Genomic DNA, 21,044 nt, shown 5'->3' on the forward strand with positions numbered 1-21,044 from the left:
GTAGAGAAGAAAGGCTCCTTTTCTCTCTGTAGGTTACCCTGCCTGGTACAATCTGAAGAATATTTTCTCTCTTCTCCATGGATTCAAGGGTAGTTCCCAACTATTTTATTTATTTATTTTTAAAGATTTTATTTATTTGTTCATGAGAGACACAGAGAGAGAGAGAGGCAAAGACACAGGCAGAGGGAGAAGCAGGCTCCATGCAGGGAACCCGACGTGGGACTCAATCCCGGGACTCCAGGATCATGCCCTGGGCCAAAGGCAGGCGCTAAACCACTGAGCCACCCAGGCACCCCATTTCCGAACTATTTTAGATATGCCCGCTAGACACAATGAACTTTGGACCGATAACATTTCAACCTCAAGATATAATTTTCTTCTCTCTTAAGTCATTAAAGAAAATTTTTCTTTTAATCTGAAAGCCCATACTTTGTACTTCTTAATTCTAATTATGGTAATCTTGATTTTTGAGTGGAAAATTAAGAAAGTTGGTCTTAGGTTGGTTTTTACATACCTTTGTGATCTAATGAGAGCCTGAAAGATGTTTACCTCCCAATGTACTAAAATAGTCAACTGCCCTGAAGAATCTGAAGTGCATCATCATCACTGTTTTATCAAATTATTGTTTTTTCAAATTGCTAATTTACTCTTCCCTAAACTGGTTTTGGTAGGAAGAATGACTTCTAAAATAATTGATACTCTGCTAGATACAGTATGTTAAAAGACGGGAGAAGTATAAGAATAATTATGAGTATTAAGATGATGCTGGGACACCTGGGTGACTCAGTCACTTAAGCGTCCGACTCTTGATTTCAGTTCAGGTCATGATATTGGGGTCATCAGATCGAGCTCTGTGCTGGGCATCGAGCCTGCTTAAGATTCTCTCTCTGCCGCCCCTCCCCCTCCCTCTCTCAAAAAAATAGAACAAATAAGTAAGACAAAATAAAATAATGCTGATAAGCCAAGCAAAGAAGCAAATGGACATCCTGGGTAATGATTCAGGAAGTGTATCTGGGAGAGGAAGGTTTGGAACAAACTTTTCCTGCAGGGCAGACTTATCTCATGATTTGCTCCTTATTTAAGGAATCAGGCCCCCTTAGACTCTTTAGATCTAGTCCACTGTCCCCTCTGATGCCCTTGAGTGTATCACTTCATCTTGCTAATAAACAAGTTCATCTGCTTCAAAAGTAGGGTGAAAATTATTCACTCCTGGAGAAGACTGTCACAACACCTTGATAACCAGCAGAAGTGATTCAACAAGGCTGGCTATCATTATCTGGGGAGAGGACTCCAGAGGGGCCACCCTTACTTGCTTTCTTTAGGAAAATTGTATGGCCCCCTTTTCCTGCAACACCCACCCCAATGAAGCATGAAGGCCAATATAAAGTATGAATGTGGTGTTAGTATGCAGTAGTAAATGTAAGATATTAAATGTAATAATTGTGCTCTTATCCATCTGGTTCTCACCTGTTTTGGGCTTTTCTGAGGGAGAACTGAAAAATCAGTAAGGTAAACTAGATCAGGAAGGCATTTCTACTGACAAAACCAGACAGGGTTGGTTTTTGGTTTTCGTTTTTTGACCAAAGACATTTTAGGGACTTTGAAGAAAGGACCTGAGAATTATTACTCAGCCTGGCATTTATTTTGCAATATGTGCTGACTTCTAACTTTCAGCACTGGACAGCCTAATCCTTGATCATCCCAGAATGAGTTTAGGAGTTTGTAATAATTTCCTTTTTACTGGGTATTTGCATACATCACTAACCAGCTCGGTTTAGAAGGATGAGCAGTCTCTCTGTGCTGAAACAGAATGAGGAGAATGGAGGGCCAACCTGAAACGTTCATTTATTGATTAGTCCTTAACGAGCATTTATGTATCAACGACAATATACAGAGGAGACAACTCCCTTCCATAGTGTACATTTTTGAATAGGCTACTAAGACTGGTTAGGGTTTTATATTTTTATCCATGGTTCACATCAGGGCTTCATGTTAAGGGGAAGGGTCAATGTATATAAATAAGAAGAAGGATATCTGGCAAGATTGGGAACATGACCTCTTGCCCTCCAAAGCCTGGGAAGCCCTCGTGAATGCTCCCAATCTTAATAGTGTATGGACATGGTGTGAACTCTCCCCTCTGCAGACAGAGTAGGGGTTAGAGGTTAATGAATGAGTGCTCTCCTCACACACGAGATCCTGTTCGATGGTGGTTTTATAAATGAGGGCTTAAATGGGGTCAGACTAGGACCTGCATATTGCTTCCAAACTCCCTAAATCTTTCTGAAGTGATGGTGTCCAGAGATGACACCCTTCCACCAGGGAAGGGAGACATGGGGCTCTCGTGCTTGGGGAACTGGACGCTGCCACTGGTTCAGTATGTCTAAAAGCAGGACCAAATGGAAAACAAAGGGGGGGGTCTTTGCTGTTCCCTATTCTTCTCTAGTAATCCCTTAAAAAATAATTGCAGACCCAAACCTCTGGCCTCCAGCACATTTTCCACTTGATTAGAGGCCTTTGTGAGGTAGGGAAAGGGACCTGCAGCCTTGTACATTGTGCTGAGGCCTGAAATGTCCAGCTGGGATTTTTTTCCATCAAAAGGGGATTTTAGTAAAACCATTATCAGGGGCTTAAGAAGAAAAGCTGTTGAGCTGCAAGTGAGGGGGTAGATTAGCATTAGCAGGCTTGTTTTGGGCAACCGGTGGAAGGGTGGGAACGTGTCTGCAGCCCTGCACACAAGCGCTGCCGTTTCCCTGCAAGCTCTGGGCAGGTGCAGAGACAGGAATGAGTATAGGGGTGGGAGCTGATGGGCTTGGGAATGGTACATGGGGGGCTTCCCCCGGGGGCATCAAGTGCGAGGCACCGCAAATCCAGGAGGGTTGCGAGGGAATGCGGGAGACCTGCTAGATGGGGTATCAGAGGCCTGAGTGGTGCCTCGGAATAGGCCATCTACGTCTGTGTCATCTGTCACTGTCCCCCCTTCTCTCTGTGCCCCTCTTCACTCTCTCCATAGACAGGACAGACGAAACTTGGGAAACCCGGGCACTGGCTGTGCTGGCTTAACTTCAATGTCTGTGTGGACGCCTTGCGGATGGAAGGGACGTTAGGACGGCAGCGGCAGTGGCTGCCCAGGCCACAGACAAGCAGTCAGGCTGCCTGGACCGGCGAGCCCTGCTCTGGGAGCCCTCTCGCTCAGGATTTAGGGAGGTATCCAGGTGTCTTTGGGGGATCGCTAGTGCTAGCACGGTCGGCTCTACCTTCTCTGCCCATCAGAGCCGAGAAGCTGCAGCCCAGGGCAGCCTGAGGAAAGCCCCAGGGCAGTGTTGGGGCCCTGGGGCCGGCTGTCGCCTGCAGGGCCTGCGCGAGGGCTGTGGCTGCACTGTGGCCCTGGAAACACCTCTTTTCTGTGTCTCCCTAGCCACACTGTCAATCCTGGCTTGTTTTCCCTGCAAAACCAGGATGGTGGCTAGAAGGAAATGCGAGTCCTGCCTGCCGCAGGGGCTAGAGACCTACAGACAGGATGGCTGCAGAGGGGGGCAGCCCAGCAGCTATGTGTCTGGGCAGGACAGTCACCTTCCATTCACGTCCTCAGACATGATTCACCTCAAGGCCAGCCTGGTGGCCCGCGACTGGGTAGTTCTGCCTCAAGTCACATCAGACAACCAAAGAAAGAGGAGGGCCCGTCTTCTTGCGGAAGTGTGCCAGCTCAGGAGAATTGTTCCTGGGGGCTGCCAATCAAGGGGCAGCCCTCCTGGTTCCTTCTAATGAGGCACCCCCACCATCTGGAGGAGCTGCTGGTGGTTGAATAGTTCATGCCCTCCCTCACTTGGTGCCCTGTCATCTGTCTCCTCCAGCCTGGCCTGCCCTGTGTTTTCTCCTCCTCAGCTGCGCATGGAGTGATACATGCTTCCTCTTCCTGCCACTGCACCCTCCTTTCCCTGCTTGGGCTGCTGTCCTTGAATCTTTATTTGGTACCATCACCAACAGGGGCATATTTGAGCTACGATGTCCATAGAGCCACCTGGGAAGGTTCTCTGCTTTTCTAAGACTTTTATGAATGGTGCTGGGAATGGTCATTTGCTTTCTGGCTGAGCCCTGAATTCCAGAAGGTTTTCCTTTCTTTTCTCTCATTCTCTAACCAGTGATGACCTCTGTATTACTGAGCTAATAAAGCTATGCCTCATCCAGTGACTACAGCCAGGTGGAAGGAGCCATAGGGGCTGTTCACCTTCCACCTTCCAGATTTTCATTTCGTGGCTGTGCCAACGGCTCTTCAGACCCACACAGTGATCCCGGGAAGCCTGACTATTGAGCTCAGAGAGGGCAAGAGCCCCGAGGCCTTGCCTGCCCTCAGCCTGTCCCCTATTGTGGCATTTTCTGGAATTGGGCCAAGTTGGCGTAGAAGTTCTCTTTGTTTTAATTTCTCCTACCTTTCTCTAGTGTCTATTTTCCACAGGAGGAATTTAGATACATGAGCAACCTTACTTGTCTGTCAAGCTCTTAAACGTTTTCAATTTCATAGACCTCTTTAGATTTTATGAAGATGTCTTCATCTGGGCAATAAAGATGCCCATTTTATAATAAAATAATAAAAAATAGGTACTCCTAATTATAATTTTTAAAATATTTTTATTTTTCCTCAAAGGCTTTCCAGAATTTTTCATTACAGATAATGTGCTCTCTTTTTTTTTTTGACAATAAAAAAGCCAGCACTTTGACTCTTGCTATTAAAACCATCTCCACGTGTGATTGTAAAATTTCACCCCATTTCTTCTCCCAAACTTCCCAAATATGGCACTATAACAGGATTTGTACAAGATGGTCTTTAAGAGGGGCGTCTGGGTGGCTCAGTCCGTGACACATCTGACTTCTGCTCAGGTCATGATCTTGGGGTCCCGGGATCGAGCCCCACGTCAGGCTCCCTGCTTGGCGGGGAGACTGCTTGTCCCTCTCCCTCTGCTCCTCCCCCTTCACTGGTGCTCAAGCATGCTCTCTCTCAAATCAGTAAATTAAAAAAAAAAAAAAAAAGTCTTTAAGAAAAATTAGAAACTGATGTTTGATTCCCACAGCCTCCAGAAGCAAATCACTCACTGCGAGCTACATTAGAGAAGCTTTGTGAAGTCACATCTGTTACCTTGCTTGGAAAACAAAGTGCTGCACACCTGGGCACCTTCAAATAGTTTTATCTGATGTCGTAAAATTAGATTTCATCTTTTGGCAACACGCGATTCCTTGTTTGTCAACTCTCAGACCCTGGGGAAATTCTTTGGGTTGGGGGAAGGTGGTGTGTGAGGTGACGGGAGGGCATTTGTCAGAGGGGAGGAGGTCTGGGCGCCCCACTGTAAATCGTCTCCCAATTCGCAGGCAATGCTGCCGTCTGCTGACAAAACAGAGGGCTTGCAGACTCTGTGGATAAAGCAGTTTCATCTTTCCAGTTTCCACCTTTCACATTAGAAAACAAACTTCCATTGTTTACATTAACCATACTTTCTTTTTCTGCCTTATGGTGGATCGTAAGGTCATCTTCGCCAACTTAAGGGAAAGAAAAACACAAGGCCGGGCTCCTAGCTAGACCTGACTCATAGCTACATCACAATGGGGAGGGAGGGCCAATCTTGTGTCAGTGGGAAAGGTGTGCTGGTTTTGGTTTCTGTGGGGATGGGAAGGAGAACAATCTAGGAGTCAAAATTGGTTTTTCACCCCTGCTTGACTTCTGTCTCCTAACTTGCATATATACATTTTTCCTAAGTTTTTTTTTTCCTAAATTTTTGTTGTTGTTGTTAAGGTTTTATTTATTCATGAGAGACACAGAGAGAGAGGCAGAGACACAGGCAGAGGGAGAAGGAGGCTCCATACAGGGAGCCTGATGTGGGACTTGATCCCAGGACTCCAGGATCACACCTTGGGCCAAAGGCAGACACTAAACCGCTGAGCTACCCAGGGATCCCCTCTAAGTTTTTTATTTAAGTAATCTCTACACCCAACATGGAGCTTGCATTCACGACCCCGAGTCGCATGCTCTTCAGACTGAGCCAGCCCGGCGCCCCTACGCATTCTTACTTCTAAAGTAAGCAGCAATGAGGCAGGCTGCTTGCTGCTAAATCCTGTGTCGTATTTACTCAAGTGAATTTCTGCAGTTCCTCTTGTGATTCCACCAAAATTTAGACCCTTATGTGTGAAAAAACGATAGGGCAGCTGTCTTCCTTTGGACCACACTGTTCTGATTGTCGCCAGTTGACAGCACAATAGCGGGGCATCTGGCTCAAGTGCAGAGATGTCAGCTAGGACTGGAAGAGCCAGTTGGGCTATTCCAGACTCAGAGAATGTGGAGACCTTCTCTGCAAGCTGTGAGCCTGATAAAGCTTTGGAGATAGAGAACCTGACCATACCCTTTTTACAGATTCCTGAAACTCTCTAAATTGTGTGCATTTGAAATGAACTAGAAGAGCTAGAAATTGTCACTTTAATTTTGTCATTTCCATATTGTTTGCTTAGGGACACATCTACTGCCTACTGGTCTTTTTTTTTTTTTTTTTTTTTTTTTTTTTTTTTTTTTTTTTGGTTCTGGGCAGTGAGCTTTTGAGCTATGAAGCTAAGGTTTAAAACACTAAAGTAAAAATGGAAGGTACAAATTAGTTGTCTTCCATGTAAGGACATTAAGAATTTGAAGGGGTTAACTGCTGCAATTCCTCCCTTATTTTATCCATCTATCCAATTTTAGCCTCAGTGATTTTACTAAAGATTCTAGGAGTACTGTGACAATTTTTTCGGTTCCTCCCATGAAAGTCTTGACCGTGCCTCAAAAAGCAAAATGGGGGATCCCTGGGTGGCGCAGCGGTTTGGCGCCTGCCTTTGGTCCAGGGCGCGATCCTGGAGACCCGGGATCGAATCCCACATCAGGCTCCCGGTGCATGGAGCCTGCTTCTCCCTCTGCCTGTGTCTCTGCCTCTCTCTCTCTCACTGTGTGCCTATCATAAATAAAAAAAAAAATTAAAAAAATAAAAATAAAAAGCAAAATGGTAGCAGGTAAGCTGTTCTACAGAAATGTGTACATAAAAATTGCCAGGTTAGGGTAAGGCTTTCCTAAAGAGAAATATCATGGATGTTTGTAAGTGTTTTCATATTAATTTCAGATGAGGAAAACAGTACTTTCCAAGCCATGTTGAGTTATCTTGTGCTATTTATTAAAAGTTAATCTGGTCTCAAAGAACAATTTTCCCACAGTCGGATTCCAGTGACTCCAATCCATGATAGCAGGAGTAATTATTGAACAGAGAGCTGTATGCTGAGCCCCATGCTTCTGGATTGTTGATTACTTAAATTGAGGAGTAATCAACATGAACAGCATGCCTGATATTAACAAATTAGACCTGTGTAGTCTTTCTGGACAAAATGGATTTGTAACTAAGGCATCTGTTAAGTCAAGCCTTTTTACTTTTGAATGAAGAAGAATAGCTGGTGATGGGGCAACCCGATTCTACTTTACAAGGATTGTGCAGCAGACATTTGTGGTGCGCTGAACACGCAAAAGTCCTTAGGTTTGAGACTACTGCAAGCACAGACTTACAACACTCGTACTTTGCATCACTATTTGTGACAAAGCAGTGCTTTAGAAACTGGCTCAAGTCCCCGGAGGACAACAGGTGACAGGTTTGACACTGCTAGCTACTTCAGTACCCTGTAGCCCATTCACCAAATTGCACTAGTTTTTTGGCTTCTTGGATAAGCCTATACAGAATGTTTGCAAAACGTATCTAAAGTTTGCATAATGTAATGCATATTAAATAGTAACTTTCAGCTCTTGGGGTGTTTTTCCTATTCCCAGTGAAGATAGGCTCTGGTTTATTAGCATCTTTCTGAAGCCAAGGGATCAGGGTGGTATTTTGCAGTGTCTCAGGGAAAGATCAAAGAACTACCTGCATGTTTATCACCTTCTGATGTGGTCATTAAACTCTGAAGCAGTCATTGTTCTTTTTTTTTTTTTTTTTTAATTTTTATTTATTTATGATAGTCACAGAGAGAGAGAGAGGCAGAGACACAGGCAGAGGGAGAAGCAGGCTCCATGCACCGGGAGCCCGACGTGGGATTCGATCCCGGGTCTCCAGGATCGCGCCCTGGGCCAAAGGCAGGCGCCAAACCGCTGCGCCACCCAGGGATCCTGCAGTCATTGTTCTGATATGCGCTCCTCACATCACCCAGGCAAAACCTTTCCAGCTTGTCAAGCCTCTTTCCCCATTTATAAAATTAAATGTATGGTATCAATGAGATTTGTGAAAACAGGCATCTTGAGACAGAAACTGAACACTAAGTCATGCCTAAATTCTTCCAGCAGATTGTGTTCATGTCCCTAACACTGTCTCACAGGCTTCTTTGCTGCTGCAGAAGGACCTCATTCTTCTTTCTTTGTAACTGACACTATTTCCACCATCACAAATAAAAGCAAACTTACAAGCATATATGGCATTTGTCTTTTAAACAAGTAAAAGTTGAAGAGGAATGAGAGAATAAAAACCTGTCTTCCTTTTTTAAGAAAATAATATGAGCTTTTCTGGGTTAACAAACAGCAAGAATAGGAATTCCCACTTCTATTTGTTTTATTTGCAGGGATGTTTAGCAGAGCCCACGCTAGGGCTGCACAGTTAAGATCTCAAGCTTACTTGCACCTGGAAGACTCGACTTTACATAGTACCAAGTGTGCTGGGTTGGCACAGGCAACTCCACCAGGCAAAATCAGAGCAATCCCTGGAAAAGAGGAAAAGACTGAAACTGATCATTTGTGGACATTTAAATTTACTCACCATCTAGAAATAATTCATTTTCTATCCAAGACCTAAGAGTACACGTTCTTATTCTAGCTGTGCACTTACCTTTGCTAAGTTCTCAATGATTAATGGTTGGCAATGGTCTTATCTGTTTGATACCATTCACTTTGCAAAATATTTTAACTTGCTATGTTTGAACAAAAATGAGAGACGTAGACTAAGCAAAGAACTGCGTTTGAACATAGCTTTCCAGTGTAGAATCCTGTACTCTGAATTAGTTCATCATAAAGTTTCACCCTTGGGGATCCCCAGGTGGCTCAGTGGTTTGGCGCCTGCCTTCGGCCCCAGGCATGATCCTGGAGTCCCGGGATCCAGTCCGGCATTGGGCTCCCTGCATGGAACCTGCTTCTCCTTCTGCCTGTGTCTCTCATGAATAAATAAACAGAATCTTTAAAAAAATAAAATAGGGACGCCTGGGTGGCTCAGCGGTGTAGTGCCTGCCTTCGGCCCAGGGCGTGATCCCGGAGTTCCGGGATCGAGTCCCACATCGGGCTCCCTTCATGGAACCTGCTTCTCCCTCTGCCTGTGTCTCTGCCTCTCTCTCTCTCTCTCTCTTTCTCATGAATAAATACGTAAAATCTTTAAAAAATAAAAAATAAATAGTTTCACCATTCCATCCACAGGGGCTCGGAGGGGCACAAAATTTAGGTCTTGCCCTCTACTAAAGGGATAGAATGACCTGAAAAGGGAATGAGGTGAGCTGCAGAGAAGGGCAACAGGGAGAGGACCACTGGGTGACTTCCCATATATCCTCCCCCTCGGCAGCAGGGCAGCCACCAGCAGAGGCCAGGGGCCCTCCCTTTCAGGGGACTGGCAAGAGACGTTTGTCAGAAGCTGCATGAAGTCCTGGTTTTGTTTTACAAATCTGATCTTTTAATCAAGAGGTTCTTGTGCTTTGGAAATACAGTGGTCCCTGGGGGCCACTACCTTTTCCCCTTTGAACATGTGAGTTCACATTTTCTAAGTCAAAAGTGAAAACGGTTCTGCTTATTCCAAGACCAGCGTCTATGTAGTAAGCACTGCAGGCAACCAGCAGGATTTAGGGGAGAGGCCATGCTTCAATTTACATGTCAAGTGTCATTTTTTAGAAGAAAGTTCTTACCTAAAAGGAGACTCCAATAAAAAAAAAAAAGAAACATTTGCTTTTTCAGGTCTTTGTCATTGAATCATGAAAGAATTTGAATTCTCTTAACTATTGAAAGACATGCTGTAAGTCAGGCAAGCATCCTTATCCCCGTTGCCAAATGTGAGGTGAATCGGGTGCTCCTCCCCTCTTTAGGACTGAGAAGTCCCGCAGGAGGGGGACCACAGCAGGGAGAATCATGCAACACTGCCCAGCATTTGTAGCCAGAGGCCTGTCAGGGCCGTTAGGGGACCGCAGAAACCAACTGAACCCCACCATTGCATTTATAATCTTTTCCAGACAGACTTTAAGGGCTACTTACTGCCCAATGAAACTCAGAAAGGAAAGATGTGTGGAGCCCTTTCCCCACACACCCCCCCACAGTTCCTATGAGGTTTATTACCTCTAGGTGAGAAAGTTTACACCAAGTTCCCATTTTGAAATGGTTTTTCACTTCTGAAGTGTCAGCAAATACCTGCACCAGTTTTTTTTCTGCCACTCTAAAAACTGCCCTGAAGTGCCTTTTAACTTTTGTAGCACTCACAAAAATATCAAGTCATTTTCTTTGGTGCTTTTAGTCTTTAAAAGCATTTCTTTCCATTCCAATAGGTATGTGGAGATCGGATCCACCCATATTCCCTTTAAGAGTAAGTGCCCTGTGGCCTGAGCTTGTCTGCACTGTGATCAAACAGATACCACTCATTTCTGTGAAGTCACCTTACTGGGACTCAAGGTATGATCAGTAACTGAACTTTCTCGGAGAACAGAAGGGAGCAGGACTTTGGAACTGGTCCTGCTTTGCGTCCTGGTTTCCCTCAGTTAGTGGCTGGGTGATTTAAGGCAAGCAGTATGCCTTATCTGGAAATCAGGATACCTGTTTCAACAGGCTGTTTTGAGAACTAAAAGAAATTTACAGATACCATGCAAAGCATACCATGGGTTCTCAACACATTCATTTCTTTCCATCCACAAAGGTTGAGAGATAAACAGTTAACCTTGGCTGATGAAAATAAATGGTTTATTCATGGTTTCCAGAGACACTCCAGATATATTAAGTATACCCAATTCAAGGTTGAGAACAGTAGGCCCGTGACCTTAACTTTCAAACATTAATTTACTGACCTTTAGTCAAGCTTATATTTAGCCTTTCAAGTAAAAAAAAAAAAAAAAAAAAAAGGGTGGAAAACCCTTATTTTTTTGTATGAAAGTGAGGAATGTGAGCAGAGTCTGAGACTTAGGAGGTGCTCAAATTTTTATTGACTGAATCTGTACAGTCATGCAGTCTTTTGGAGGAAGAAAAAGTCTAAGAACTTACAGCTTGTGGAGCCTTCATGCGTTATAGTGTCAAATGCTAAATTAGAAAGCTGACCCTAATTCCAAGTCCCGACTTACTAGGGTTCACACATTTTCTTTTCTTTTCTTTTTTTTTTTTCCAGGCAATAAGCACTGTAACCTAAGAGGGAATAAAGAGATCCACACCTTCCCCCAAGAAAAGGAAGATGGATCTAGTGTCAGGCTCAATTAGACCCAATTGTGATGGCTCTCCAAAAAGGAACAATGTAGCTTTTGTGATATGCTCAAGCAGAAAGCTTGGAAATTTTACAAAACAATCCTACCCCAAGAGAAACTTGGGTTCTAGCTCTCTTCCTGGAAAGAGGTGTCTTTGCAGGAAAGTTTTATACCCCTTACTAGCTCTTGCTGGGATCTGTATTTGTTGTTGTTGTTGTTTTTGGTAAAAAAAAAAAAAATCTCAGAAACTAAGACCTATGTGAAACCAGGAATGTGAATGTGAATTACTCTACTGTTGGAGCATTTATACCCTCTGCCACTTCCGCAGCCCAACCACAGGGCGTTGATCATTTAGTTATTGTCTATCAAAGGGAACTCTTTGCTAGAATTGTTGGTATTCATTTATGTGCCCCGAATTCAGTCTAAGAACCCTCACACCACAGTAGACCCGAGTGGCAAGCTTCAGTGCTGGAAGTGCTTAAAATGCAAATGTGCAAGAACTTCTGGCCAACCTCCCCATCCCCCAGGAAAGTGCTTAAATACAGCGGGGCCTGGAGGAGAATGTTAAAAAGAGGGGCTGAACTGCCTTCCTCCTTTCTACCAGGACCCTCACTCACACTGTGAGATTCAGCATGCATGACTGAGCAAAGTAAGCGAGCAGGCAAGGACAGCGTACAGCGTTCTTTTAACTTTTCTGAACAATGGCTTCAGTTCCCTCCACTCTTCACCATTTCACATCCTCCCCACACCCACTCAAAGTGGAAAGCAACCCATCTTTTCTTCCCCACTTCCACATCTCATGACCCCATTATTCAACAGGACCCCTAGATCTCATTTCCACCCTGGGGGAAATTGTGACTCTTACAGATCTAGTTTTTTAAAAGTTCCATTTCTTTAAATTCCCATGTTGTTGACAGTTCAAAACCAAAAATTATATAAGTCTCCAGTCCAGTCACATTTCTAGAAACACAACATTTAGATGTCAGTAGTAAATCTCTTACAGAATAAATTTTTAACTGTGAGCTTACTTACACCACCTAGGATGCACTGAACTCTATACCTTATTTCCTCTTAGAGTACACAAACAGCACCTCCGACTTTGGCATGTACCCAAACACACACTGCCTTCAAAATAATTCACAGATACAAGGTTTTTTGTTTGTTTTTTTTTTTTTCAAAAACATACTTCATATTTCCTCTTTTATTATATAAATATCAGTTTAACCTTTTACTGTAAGAATATAAACGTTTTAAGAGGATCTTTGTTATTATTTATACAAATTCACAAACAGTACAATTAATTGATAAAGGTCTCTGGGTTTCTTTAACTCCATGGTCTCTCTTGTTGCAGTGGAGGATTCTAAAAAAATAAACAAACAAAAACTCCAACAAAAATATACATCCTACTCAAAAGCGATTTTTTTTTAAAGCCACAAGTCCCAACCCCCACCAAAATAAAGAAAGCCATCTATTCCTCCATTTAGAAACTGATTTTTGTAAAACCCACAAACACCCATTTTATTAACAGAGATAAGACAGGAGTTTCAGTCTCCTCCCCTTCACGTTACAGCCCCTGGGGCTCCGTAGGCCAACTCTGCTCCTCTGCTTCCAACAGGAAGCCTCACCATGTGACCTTTTTGTGGGGAAAATTGGAAGAGGGTGAGGGTAGGGCAGGATTTGCATATATAATAATCATTTTCAAGACACAATCTGCATCTCAAACAAACAAAAGTTCAATTCTCATTTCTTCCACACATTTGTGCTATAAATTAAGTCAAAATTTACGAACACCGTTGGGCCCTCAAATCCCAATGGGCAAGGAGAAAAAAAAATTATAGCCAGAATGTGGAAGTGGGATATACTGGATGGATGGGGTTTGGGAAGAAGCCAAAACAAAAAAGACGTACAAACCCAATGGGCATCTTTCCAGTCTAGGCACAAAAATGTTTCAGTCTCAAAATATCTCTCTTGTAGAATTCCAGGGCTTCAGAGAAAAAAGTAAACTAAAACGAGGTAGCCAGACATATATATATATGTATATATATATATAATTTATATATATATAATATATAGACTATATTCAGCAGAAAAAAAAGGAACGTGATTTCAAATTTCTTCAAAAAAATAAAAACTTGAAAAAGAAAGACAATTAAAAGGAAATGCACGTGAGTAGCAGAGTACTGTAGGAGAAGTGATGAGAAGAGCCTGGGATTAGTTACAAAGTGGAAGGAAGAAGGGTGAAAAGGCCGTGGTAGTTGGGTTTGCTCTTTATACATTTCAAAATAAAAACCAGATCACAGTATTCAAATGAAAGCTTAAGTGAAGGCAGACATTTTCCTCAACTCCCCAGGGTTTTAAGGACTAGTCACTCCCCGCCCCCTCCCCCCATTTCCAAATGCAAAGCAGTGAGGATACAGTAGCTCAAACAGTCCTCCATCCCCCTGCAGAGAGGAGTTGGGTGGGTAAGTAGCTGAATCCATCTCCGCCCTCAGGAAGAGAGGGAGGGGAGTAAGGTCGGGGTAGCAGAGGAACCCCAGATGCCAGGGGAATGGGCGTGTAGTGGGGCCCGAGGTGCCAGAAGAGGGAGAAAAGAGAGCCCGAGGCTTCGTGTCACTGCCCCCATCTCATCCACTACAATGATCTGTGTTGTGTGTAAGTGTGCATGTCGAGCGAGGGGGATGGGGCGTGGTGGTGACCGGAGGATGAACGGGGCGGGACAAGGGGAGCAGGTGCTGCTGCCCTCACCTGACCTTCTCACTGTCCGTCATCTGCCAGAGTCCCAGGTTGAGTACCTTCAGGCAGGGCAGCTGCGTGATGCGCTCCAGACCGCGCTTGGTGATGCGGGTGCAGCCATACAGGTCTATGCCGGTGAGTTGGCTCAGGTGCTCAGCGATCAGCTCCAGGCCCTTGTCTGTGATACGCACGCACTGTCCGATGTTGAGCGTGCGCAGCCCATGCATCTGCCGCACCATGCGGTTGATGCCATCGTCGCTGATGTGGCAGGAGCAGAGGGACAGGGACTTGAGGCCGTCCAGGCCCTGGGCGATGTAAGCCAGGCTCTGGTCCCCCACTTTGTCACAGAAGGACACATCCAGCCCGGAGAGGCGCAGGCTGCCCATGGCCAGATGCATGATGCCCGTGTCACTGATGTTATCGCAGGAGCGCAGGTTGAGGCTGCGCAGGCTGCCCATGTGCGACAGGTGCAGGAGACCCGCGTCTGAGATGCCCCCGCAGAAGCTGAGGTTTAGGAGCCTCAGGCCCGTCAGCCCCCGCGAGATGTGCTTTAGGGAAAGGTCCGTGAGCTTCTGGCAGTCCTGCAGCGTGAGCTGCTCCAGGCCCAGGCAGCCCTCGGCCGCGCTGCGCGTCATGCCGGCCAGGTGCCCGATGCCCACGTCCGACAGGTGGCGGCAGCTGCGGAGGTTGAGGCTCTTGAGGCGCTGCAGGCCCCAGGCGATGAGCAGGAGGCCGGTGTTGGTGATGTTGCTGCAGCCCCCCAGCTCCAGCACCTCCAGGCCCTTGAGATACTGGGCGATGCGGCCCAGGCTGCTGTCGGTGATCTGCTTGCAGAGGCTCAGGTTGAGGGCGCGCAAGGAGCCGATCTCCTGCACAAACGCGTGGCCCAGCCCGTTGTCGGTGAGGTTGTAGCAGCCGCTGAGGTTGAGGCTCTCGATGTTGGCCATGCCCTGGATCACGTAGCTGAGGCTGCGGCGGAGGCTCAGGATCTGCACGCGGCGGATGCCCCGGGCCTGCAGGCTGGGGAACAGCGACGGGTTGGCCCGGCGCAGGTGCAGCTTGGCCTCCACCCCCCGCCACACCGACTTGTGGTAGGCGGCGTCCCGCCAGGCCGTGCACACCTGCGCCGCGCGCCCCTTATCCCGGACGTCCAGGTAGCCGAAGATCATGGCCAGCAGCTCGGGGAACAAGCACGAGATGTGGGTCTCCATCTTCCTCCTCCCCCCTCCGCGGCGCCGGGGGGAGGAGGCGCGGGCCCCGCCGCTCCTGCCCGAGAGGCGACCAGAGCGGTCCGCCCGGCCGCCGCCGCTGCCGCCGCCGCCGCCGCCTCGGGCCCAACGGCCGGCCCCTCCCCGCCTTCCGGCTCCGGCCGCCGCCGCCGCCGCCGCCGCTCCTCCTCCGGGTCCGTCCGCGCTTCCTTCCTTCCTGCCGGCGTCGCCTCCCTTCCCTTCCCTCCCCCCGCCCCGGGCTCCGCTCGGTCCTCACATCCCGGGCGGGGAAGGCGCCCTCTCACTCACTCCCGAGCCCGGCCGGGCCGCCGCCGCCGCCGCCGCCAACACCGCCGCCTGGGGTCTAAGCGCGCCGCGCTCGGGCCGCGCCGCTCCGCCCGCTCCGCCCGCTCCGCCCGCTCCGTCCGCTCCGCCCGCCGCGCTCCCGCCGCCGCTCCCACGCCCCCTGCCGCATCCTCTGCCTCCCTCCGCTGCCGCCGCGGCTCCGGGGGGCTCCGGGGGGCTCCGGGGGGCCCCGGGGGCTGCGGGCTCGGGCTCCGGGCGCCGAGCAGGCTTCCTGCTGCCTTTGTCTCTCGCCCGCTTTTCAAACCTCCCAGCCCGGGCCGCCCGCACTCCGCCGCCCAGGCGGGGGGACCCGGAGGCCAATCCGGGCCACCGGGCGCACGCTCCCCGCACCCCCCCGCCGTCCGCGGACGGGTGGGGGCCGCCGGCCCGGGCCCGGGGCTCCAGGGGCTCGCGGGGCACGCGGCGGCGGGAGCGCGGCTCGGCGCCGGGCCGGGCGGGCGGGCGGGCGCACGTGCGGGCGGGTCGGGCCGGACCCCGCGCCCCGGGCCCTCCGCGCCGCCCCTCCCGCCGCGCTCCCCCGCGCGCGCCCGCGCAATGGTACGAGCCTGCGCTGCCGGAACTGGCGGAGCCGTTGCCCTGGAAACCGAGCTCCTCCCGGTCGGAGCGCCCGGGCGGTTAACCCTGTGGGCGCCGCGGGGCAGCGGCTGTCAGCGGGCTTCCGCGCCCTCCGCCGCCGCCCCCAGCCCGCGGGGAGCCGGGCCCTCTCCGGGCCGCGCCCCGGCCCAGCCCTCTCGTCTTCGCCGCTGACGGCCGCGCAGCCCTCCCGGAGCCTTCCCCCACCCTCCTCCTCTATCAGCCCTGCCAGACCCTGCTCCCGGCCCGAGGCTCCCAAGCGTCCCTCGCGCTCGCCCCTTAGCACGTCTCCGCACACCCGCGGTGCTCCCCAGCGGGGCTGCCTCCTTCCTCACCGGTCTTGTGCCTCCAATCACGGAGAAACTCGGCCTTATTCATCACGACCTACTTTAACACTGACCCTCCCTAGCCCGCATTCTAGCATGACCCATCACTGCTGCCTTCCAGCATCTTCTGCTTGTTTCCAGGCTCCGCGGGGGTACTTTGTGCATCGAAACTTCACTGCACTTCCGCACTTTGTTGGGAACTGTCGGGAGCGCCACGGCTGCCCCCGCGGCCCTCAGCCTGCTCTGCACTGAGAAGAGAGCAGCCCTCCCTCAGCCTGGCGTGAGGAGTTTTTTTCCTCACCAGCCTCTTGGACTAAATATAAATCGTATGCACAGTTCTACTGATCAACTGTATAGATACTCAAACTTTTTTTGATTTATTCATGAGAGACATAGGCAGATGGAGAAACAGGCTTTCCCGGGGAGCCCAGTGGGGTACTCCATCCCAGGACCCTGGGATCACGACCTGAGCCCAAGGCAGGGGCTCAACTACTGAGCCACCCAGGTGCCCCAAAGATACTTTTTAAATAAAATACCATGACTGCTGGACTTGGTTTAAGGCGCTGCAAGCAAACATCTGTTGGTTTATTAACCGTGTTTTATGGAACCAGGGCACTGCTCTCTTTTAGAATGTGGTTCTTCAGTGCCTGCACAGATAGGAGTTAAGCATTTCCCTTTAACTATCCCCAAACCAAGAATCTTTGGGTCAGAGAAAATGACCCTCTGTATTTTTTTTTTTTAAGATTTTATTTATTCATGAGAGGCAGAGAGAGGAGCAGGCTCCACGCAGGGAGCCTGACGTGGGACTTGATCCCAGGACTCCGGGATCAGGCCTTGAGCCAAAGGCAGACATGCTCAACCACTGAGCCACCCAGGTGGCCTAACCTTCTGTGTTTTTAATGAACTCATGGGTTCATATAACTTGATATAGGACAACCTGATGCATTTATCAGAAAAGGAAAATGGTCTCATTGACTCGTTGAGGACCTAAGCAAGATTTTGAATGGGTTCCATATTCAGTATGTGAGATGAACTTTTGGCCACTTCTCTTTGCCCAAGAGACCAATACTAGACTAATACTACAGATTCACTAACAGGCCTAATGTATTTCAGACCCCATCCACCTACCTCTCCTGTTCCTAAATCAGGAAATACAGAAGCAAAAATTTTTACAGGTTTGCTACCCCACCATATTACACATGATATGAGGCCCATAGATTTTTATAACCTTTCTGAAATAATAGACTGTACTGTTAGTCACCTAGATGATCCAGATGTGCTGTGGCAATAAGATGTCCCAATTCCTGGCCATACCTGAGCTAATACTCTTCTCCTAACGTGTATCTGGCCTTATATTTATCTCAGTCGCTTCTGCCTAAACTTTTACCTTAAACTCTACATGAAAGTCACTTTTTTTGGTTGTTGATTTGTGGATGTGGATGTGTTTGTATTGATGTCAAAGTATGAATCCCAAACACCTTAATCCTGCTGAACACAAAACAAAGTGCTAGACCACACATGGGGCAGAGGGGAGTGTATTTGTAGACTTGGGAGCATGACCTCAAGAAAAAACTTAATGGTTTTCTTCCACTAGACAGGCCGTTGTTCTCAGCTCAAGTCTGAAGAGACATTCAGAGATGCCCAGAAACACCTTCTCTAGAAGTTGACCACTTGATCCTAGTTTTATCAAAACTTTTTCTTGGGTTGAACTCTAGAATTTTATTAATACAGAGCCTTTTGTTTAAGACATTCAAACATGGGCAGCCCGGGTGGCTCAGCGGTTTAGCGCCTTCCGCCCAGGGTGTGATCCTGGAGGCCCGGGATCGAGTCCCATGTCGGGCTCCCTGCATGGAGCCTGCTTCTCCCTCTGCCTGTGTCTCAGCCTCTCTCTCTCTCTCTCATGAATAAATAAATAAAATCTTAAAAAAAAAAAAAGACATTCAAACATATTTCAAGGATTTCCACGTTTCCACGTTCAATATAAATAGGAAAATAAACATCAAGAGGCATCTCATAAAATGAACATTAGTGAGAAAAAGAAGTGTGGCATCAAAGGAGCCCTGTGCTGTCTGGAGACATGGTGACTTTGTATGGCCTTGAGAAAATGTGTCCCCTTGCTGGCTCTCAGTTTCCTCATGTGACACTAGGGCGATTTGACTGGATAATTTTCAGGGGTCTTTATATGATTAGTAACACTCTAGAAGACCATGAGCTTAGATGGGTCCTGCTGTCTTCTCAACCTTGGAATTTATGGATTTTTCCTAAGGCCGGCCAGAGATTAAGAGTATTTTCACATGCAGTGGCTTCTTAGGGGTTTTCGTTTAGGTTCAGATCTGGGACACAAAGATAGATGGAGGGTATTACGGAGCAGAGACATTAATTATCTGAAAAAAAATGTGTACCAATGTAGAAAATCCTGAGGATAGCTGTTCATTTCCCACCCTATCCCACCCCACCACTTCCCTGGACTTTATTAAAGAAAAACAATTATGGTAAATCCCTAGAATGTAGTTGATTTTCTGGGATTCTTCCCTCAAAAATGTGACATTTGATTTCTGAACACATGCCAGATCATGCTTGGTTCCCAATTGTACTAAATAGGTACGAAGCTGAAATCCTAAAATATTCCCCAGTCTGTGATCTGTCTTTGGGTCTGCAGTTATTGCCTGAACAGCTACTACGGCTTCGTGAATTTTTGTCTGTAGTTCTCTGAGCTCTTCTATGTGCAGGAATCACAGAATATGTGCAGCTTCATTAAGAACTGCATCTGCTGTGTCAAAACCAAGAATATGTTTGTCTAAAGCCACAGGCAAGCCCTCTTGTTTGATTTGCTTTGGTAACTGCATCCTGGACCAAAATACAATTTGCCTTAAACATTACTAGGTAATCATCCTGACACTAACCTGAAGAAGCTTAGCCAAAGCCATTAGACCCGCCTTAAAATCAGGATTATTGGGGCACCAGCATGGCTCAGTGGTTGAACATATGCCTTTGGCTCAGGATGTGATTCCGGGATCCTGGGATTGAGTCCTGCATCGGGCTCCCCAGGGAAGTCTGCTTCTCCCTCTGCCTGTGTTTCTGTGTCTCTCTCTGAGTCTCTTATGAGTAAATACATAAAATCTTTAAAACAGGATTATTTACATCCAAATTGATGAATGCCTCTACATTGCCATTTTGATTATTATCACGTACCAAGTCCTTTTATTTCTCAGCATCATATCCAGACTGAAGTCTAACAGCTAAACCAAGAAGCCAATTAATTGTTTCTTGTCGACCTTGAATCTTGAAAGGACAGTTAGCATCTCTAAGGTACTTTTCAAAGAACTTGGGCCAGTCACTACTGTGGATGTTTCTTAAAATCCCTCTGCCTTAAATCTTGTAGTGTCTGATTTTTCTGGTCTTCAAGCCAAACAATAAAGTTTCTAAATTCTGGTTCATCTTTACAGTTGAAGCCAGCAGGGCTGTGGTAGTCGAGAGCCATCATCAGCTTGCCTTGGAACATGGTCCTGGCTTCTCACTCTAGTTCCTGGGGCTTCAACTGTGAGACAAGAGGCGAGGAGTTGCAGGCAGGCAACCCCGCTACTGGTGACACTGAGTGATTGTTCATATTTTAAGGACTTGTTGAGACTTTTGAATATGATTCAACAAGTTGCAACCAGAAAGAAGTTTTTTTTTTCAGAGTGAGCCTCTGTAGAGAAGCAGAAATGATAGCCTTATATAGGGAATCTCTCCAAAGCCTTACCAAGAATTTTAAGGGAACTAGATTTTCAGATAGGGTGTGTTTTTCACCTGGGTGAGGCCTGGGAAAATTGAGAGGCCCAACCCAAATATCAAGCTTACTTAAGGGTGTGTATACTTCCTCATTCAGAGAGGAAAGATCTGGCAGGAAAGATCAGACTCTTCTGTAGCTTTTTAAACTCATTCAAAAAAATATATAGATCTGGAGCCCCTGGGTGGCTCAGTCAATTAAGCGTCTGCCTTCAGCTCAGGTCATGATCCCGGGGTCCTGGGATGGAGTCCTGCAGAGGGCTCTCTGCTTTGCAGGGAGTCTGCTTCTCCCTCCCCCTCTCCCTCTGCCTTCTACTCCCCCTGCTTATGTTTTCTCTCTCCCTCTCTCTCTCTCTGTCAAATAAATAAATAAAATCTTAAAATTAAAAAAATCCAAAATTAGTGACCTAGAGTCTAGCTGGTAGGTATTATTATTATCAAAGGAGTTAAAATGTTTTTCGTGGTTTTTTTTCTATTAACTCTAAAGTATCCATGACACAATGTCTACTATGTAGTAGGCACTCTGTAAATATTTTTGTACTGAAATGAATGAGAACAGTAATAACATAATAGCTTTATGAAAGATTTCATGCATATCAAAACTTCTCCAAGAGTCTGG

The 21,044-nt window shown here is 47.3% G+C and overlaps 2 protein-coding genes and 1 pseudogene across 8 annotated transcripts in view; 1 reads left to right on the forward strand and 2 right to left on the reverse strand.

Annotated features, from left to right (window-relative positions):
• Positions 1-21,044, forward strand: part of WNT5B (Wnt family member 5B) — a 108,014-nt gene that overhangs the window by 39,347 nt on the left and 47,623 nt on the right. The gene's annotated exons all lie outside the window — the stretch shown is intronic.
• On the reverse strand, positions 8,574-15,755 carry FBXL14 (F-box and leucine rich repeat protein 14). Of its 7 annotated transcripts, XM_077871629.1 has the most exons (3): positions 15,306-15,463; positions 14,197-15,204; positions 10,939-12,811 (listed from the first exon to the last, which is right to left on the reverse strand). In XM_077871629.1, exons 2-3 carry the CDS (start codon positions 15,129-15,131, stop codon positions 12,724-12,726), a joined length of 1,023 nt encoding a protein of 340 aa, XP_077727755.1. In that variant the 5' UTR covers positions 15,132-15,204; positions 15,306-15,463; the 3' UTR covers positions 10,939-12,723. The 7 variants fall into 7 exon arrangements, with proteins under 7 accessions (XP_077727754.1, XP_077727752.1, XP_077727750.1 ...); XM_077871628.1 differs by lacking the exon at positions 10,939-12,811 and adding an exon at positions 8,574-8,739 and having other exon boundaries at positions 14,244-15,755; XM_077871626.1 differs by lacking the exon at positions 10,939-12,811 and adding an exon at positions 8,574-8,739 and having other exon boundaries at positions 14,202-15,754.
• LOC144297707 (RNA transcription, translation and transport factor protein pseudogene) lies at positions 15,698-20,300 on the reverse strand (annotated as a pseudogene).

Source organism: Canis aureus, chromosome 25, assembly GCF_053574225.1.
Source record: "Canis aureus isolate CA01 chromosome 25, VMU_Caureus_v.1.0, whole genome shotgun sequence".
In the NCBI taxonomy this organism is placed as follows: Eukaryota; Metazoa; Chordata; class Mammalia; order Carnivora; family Canidae; genus Canis; species Canis aureus.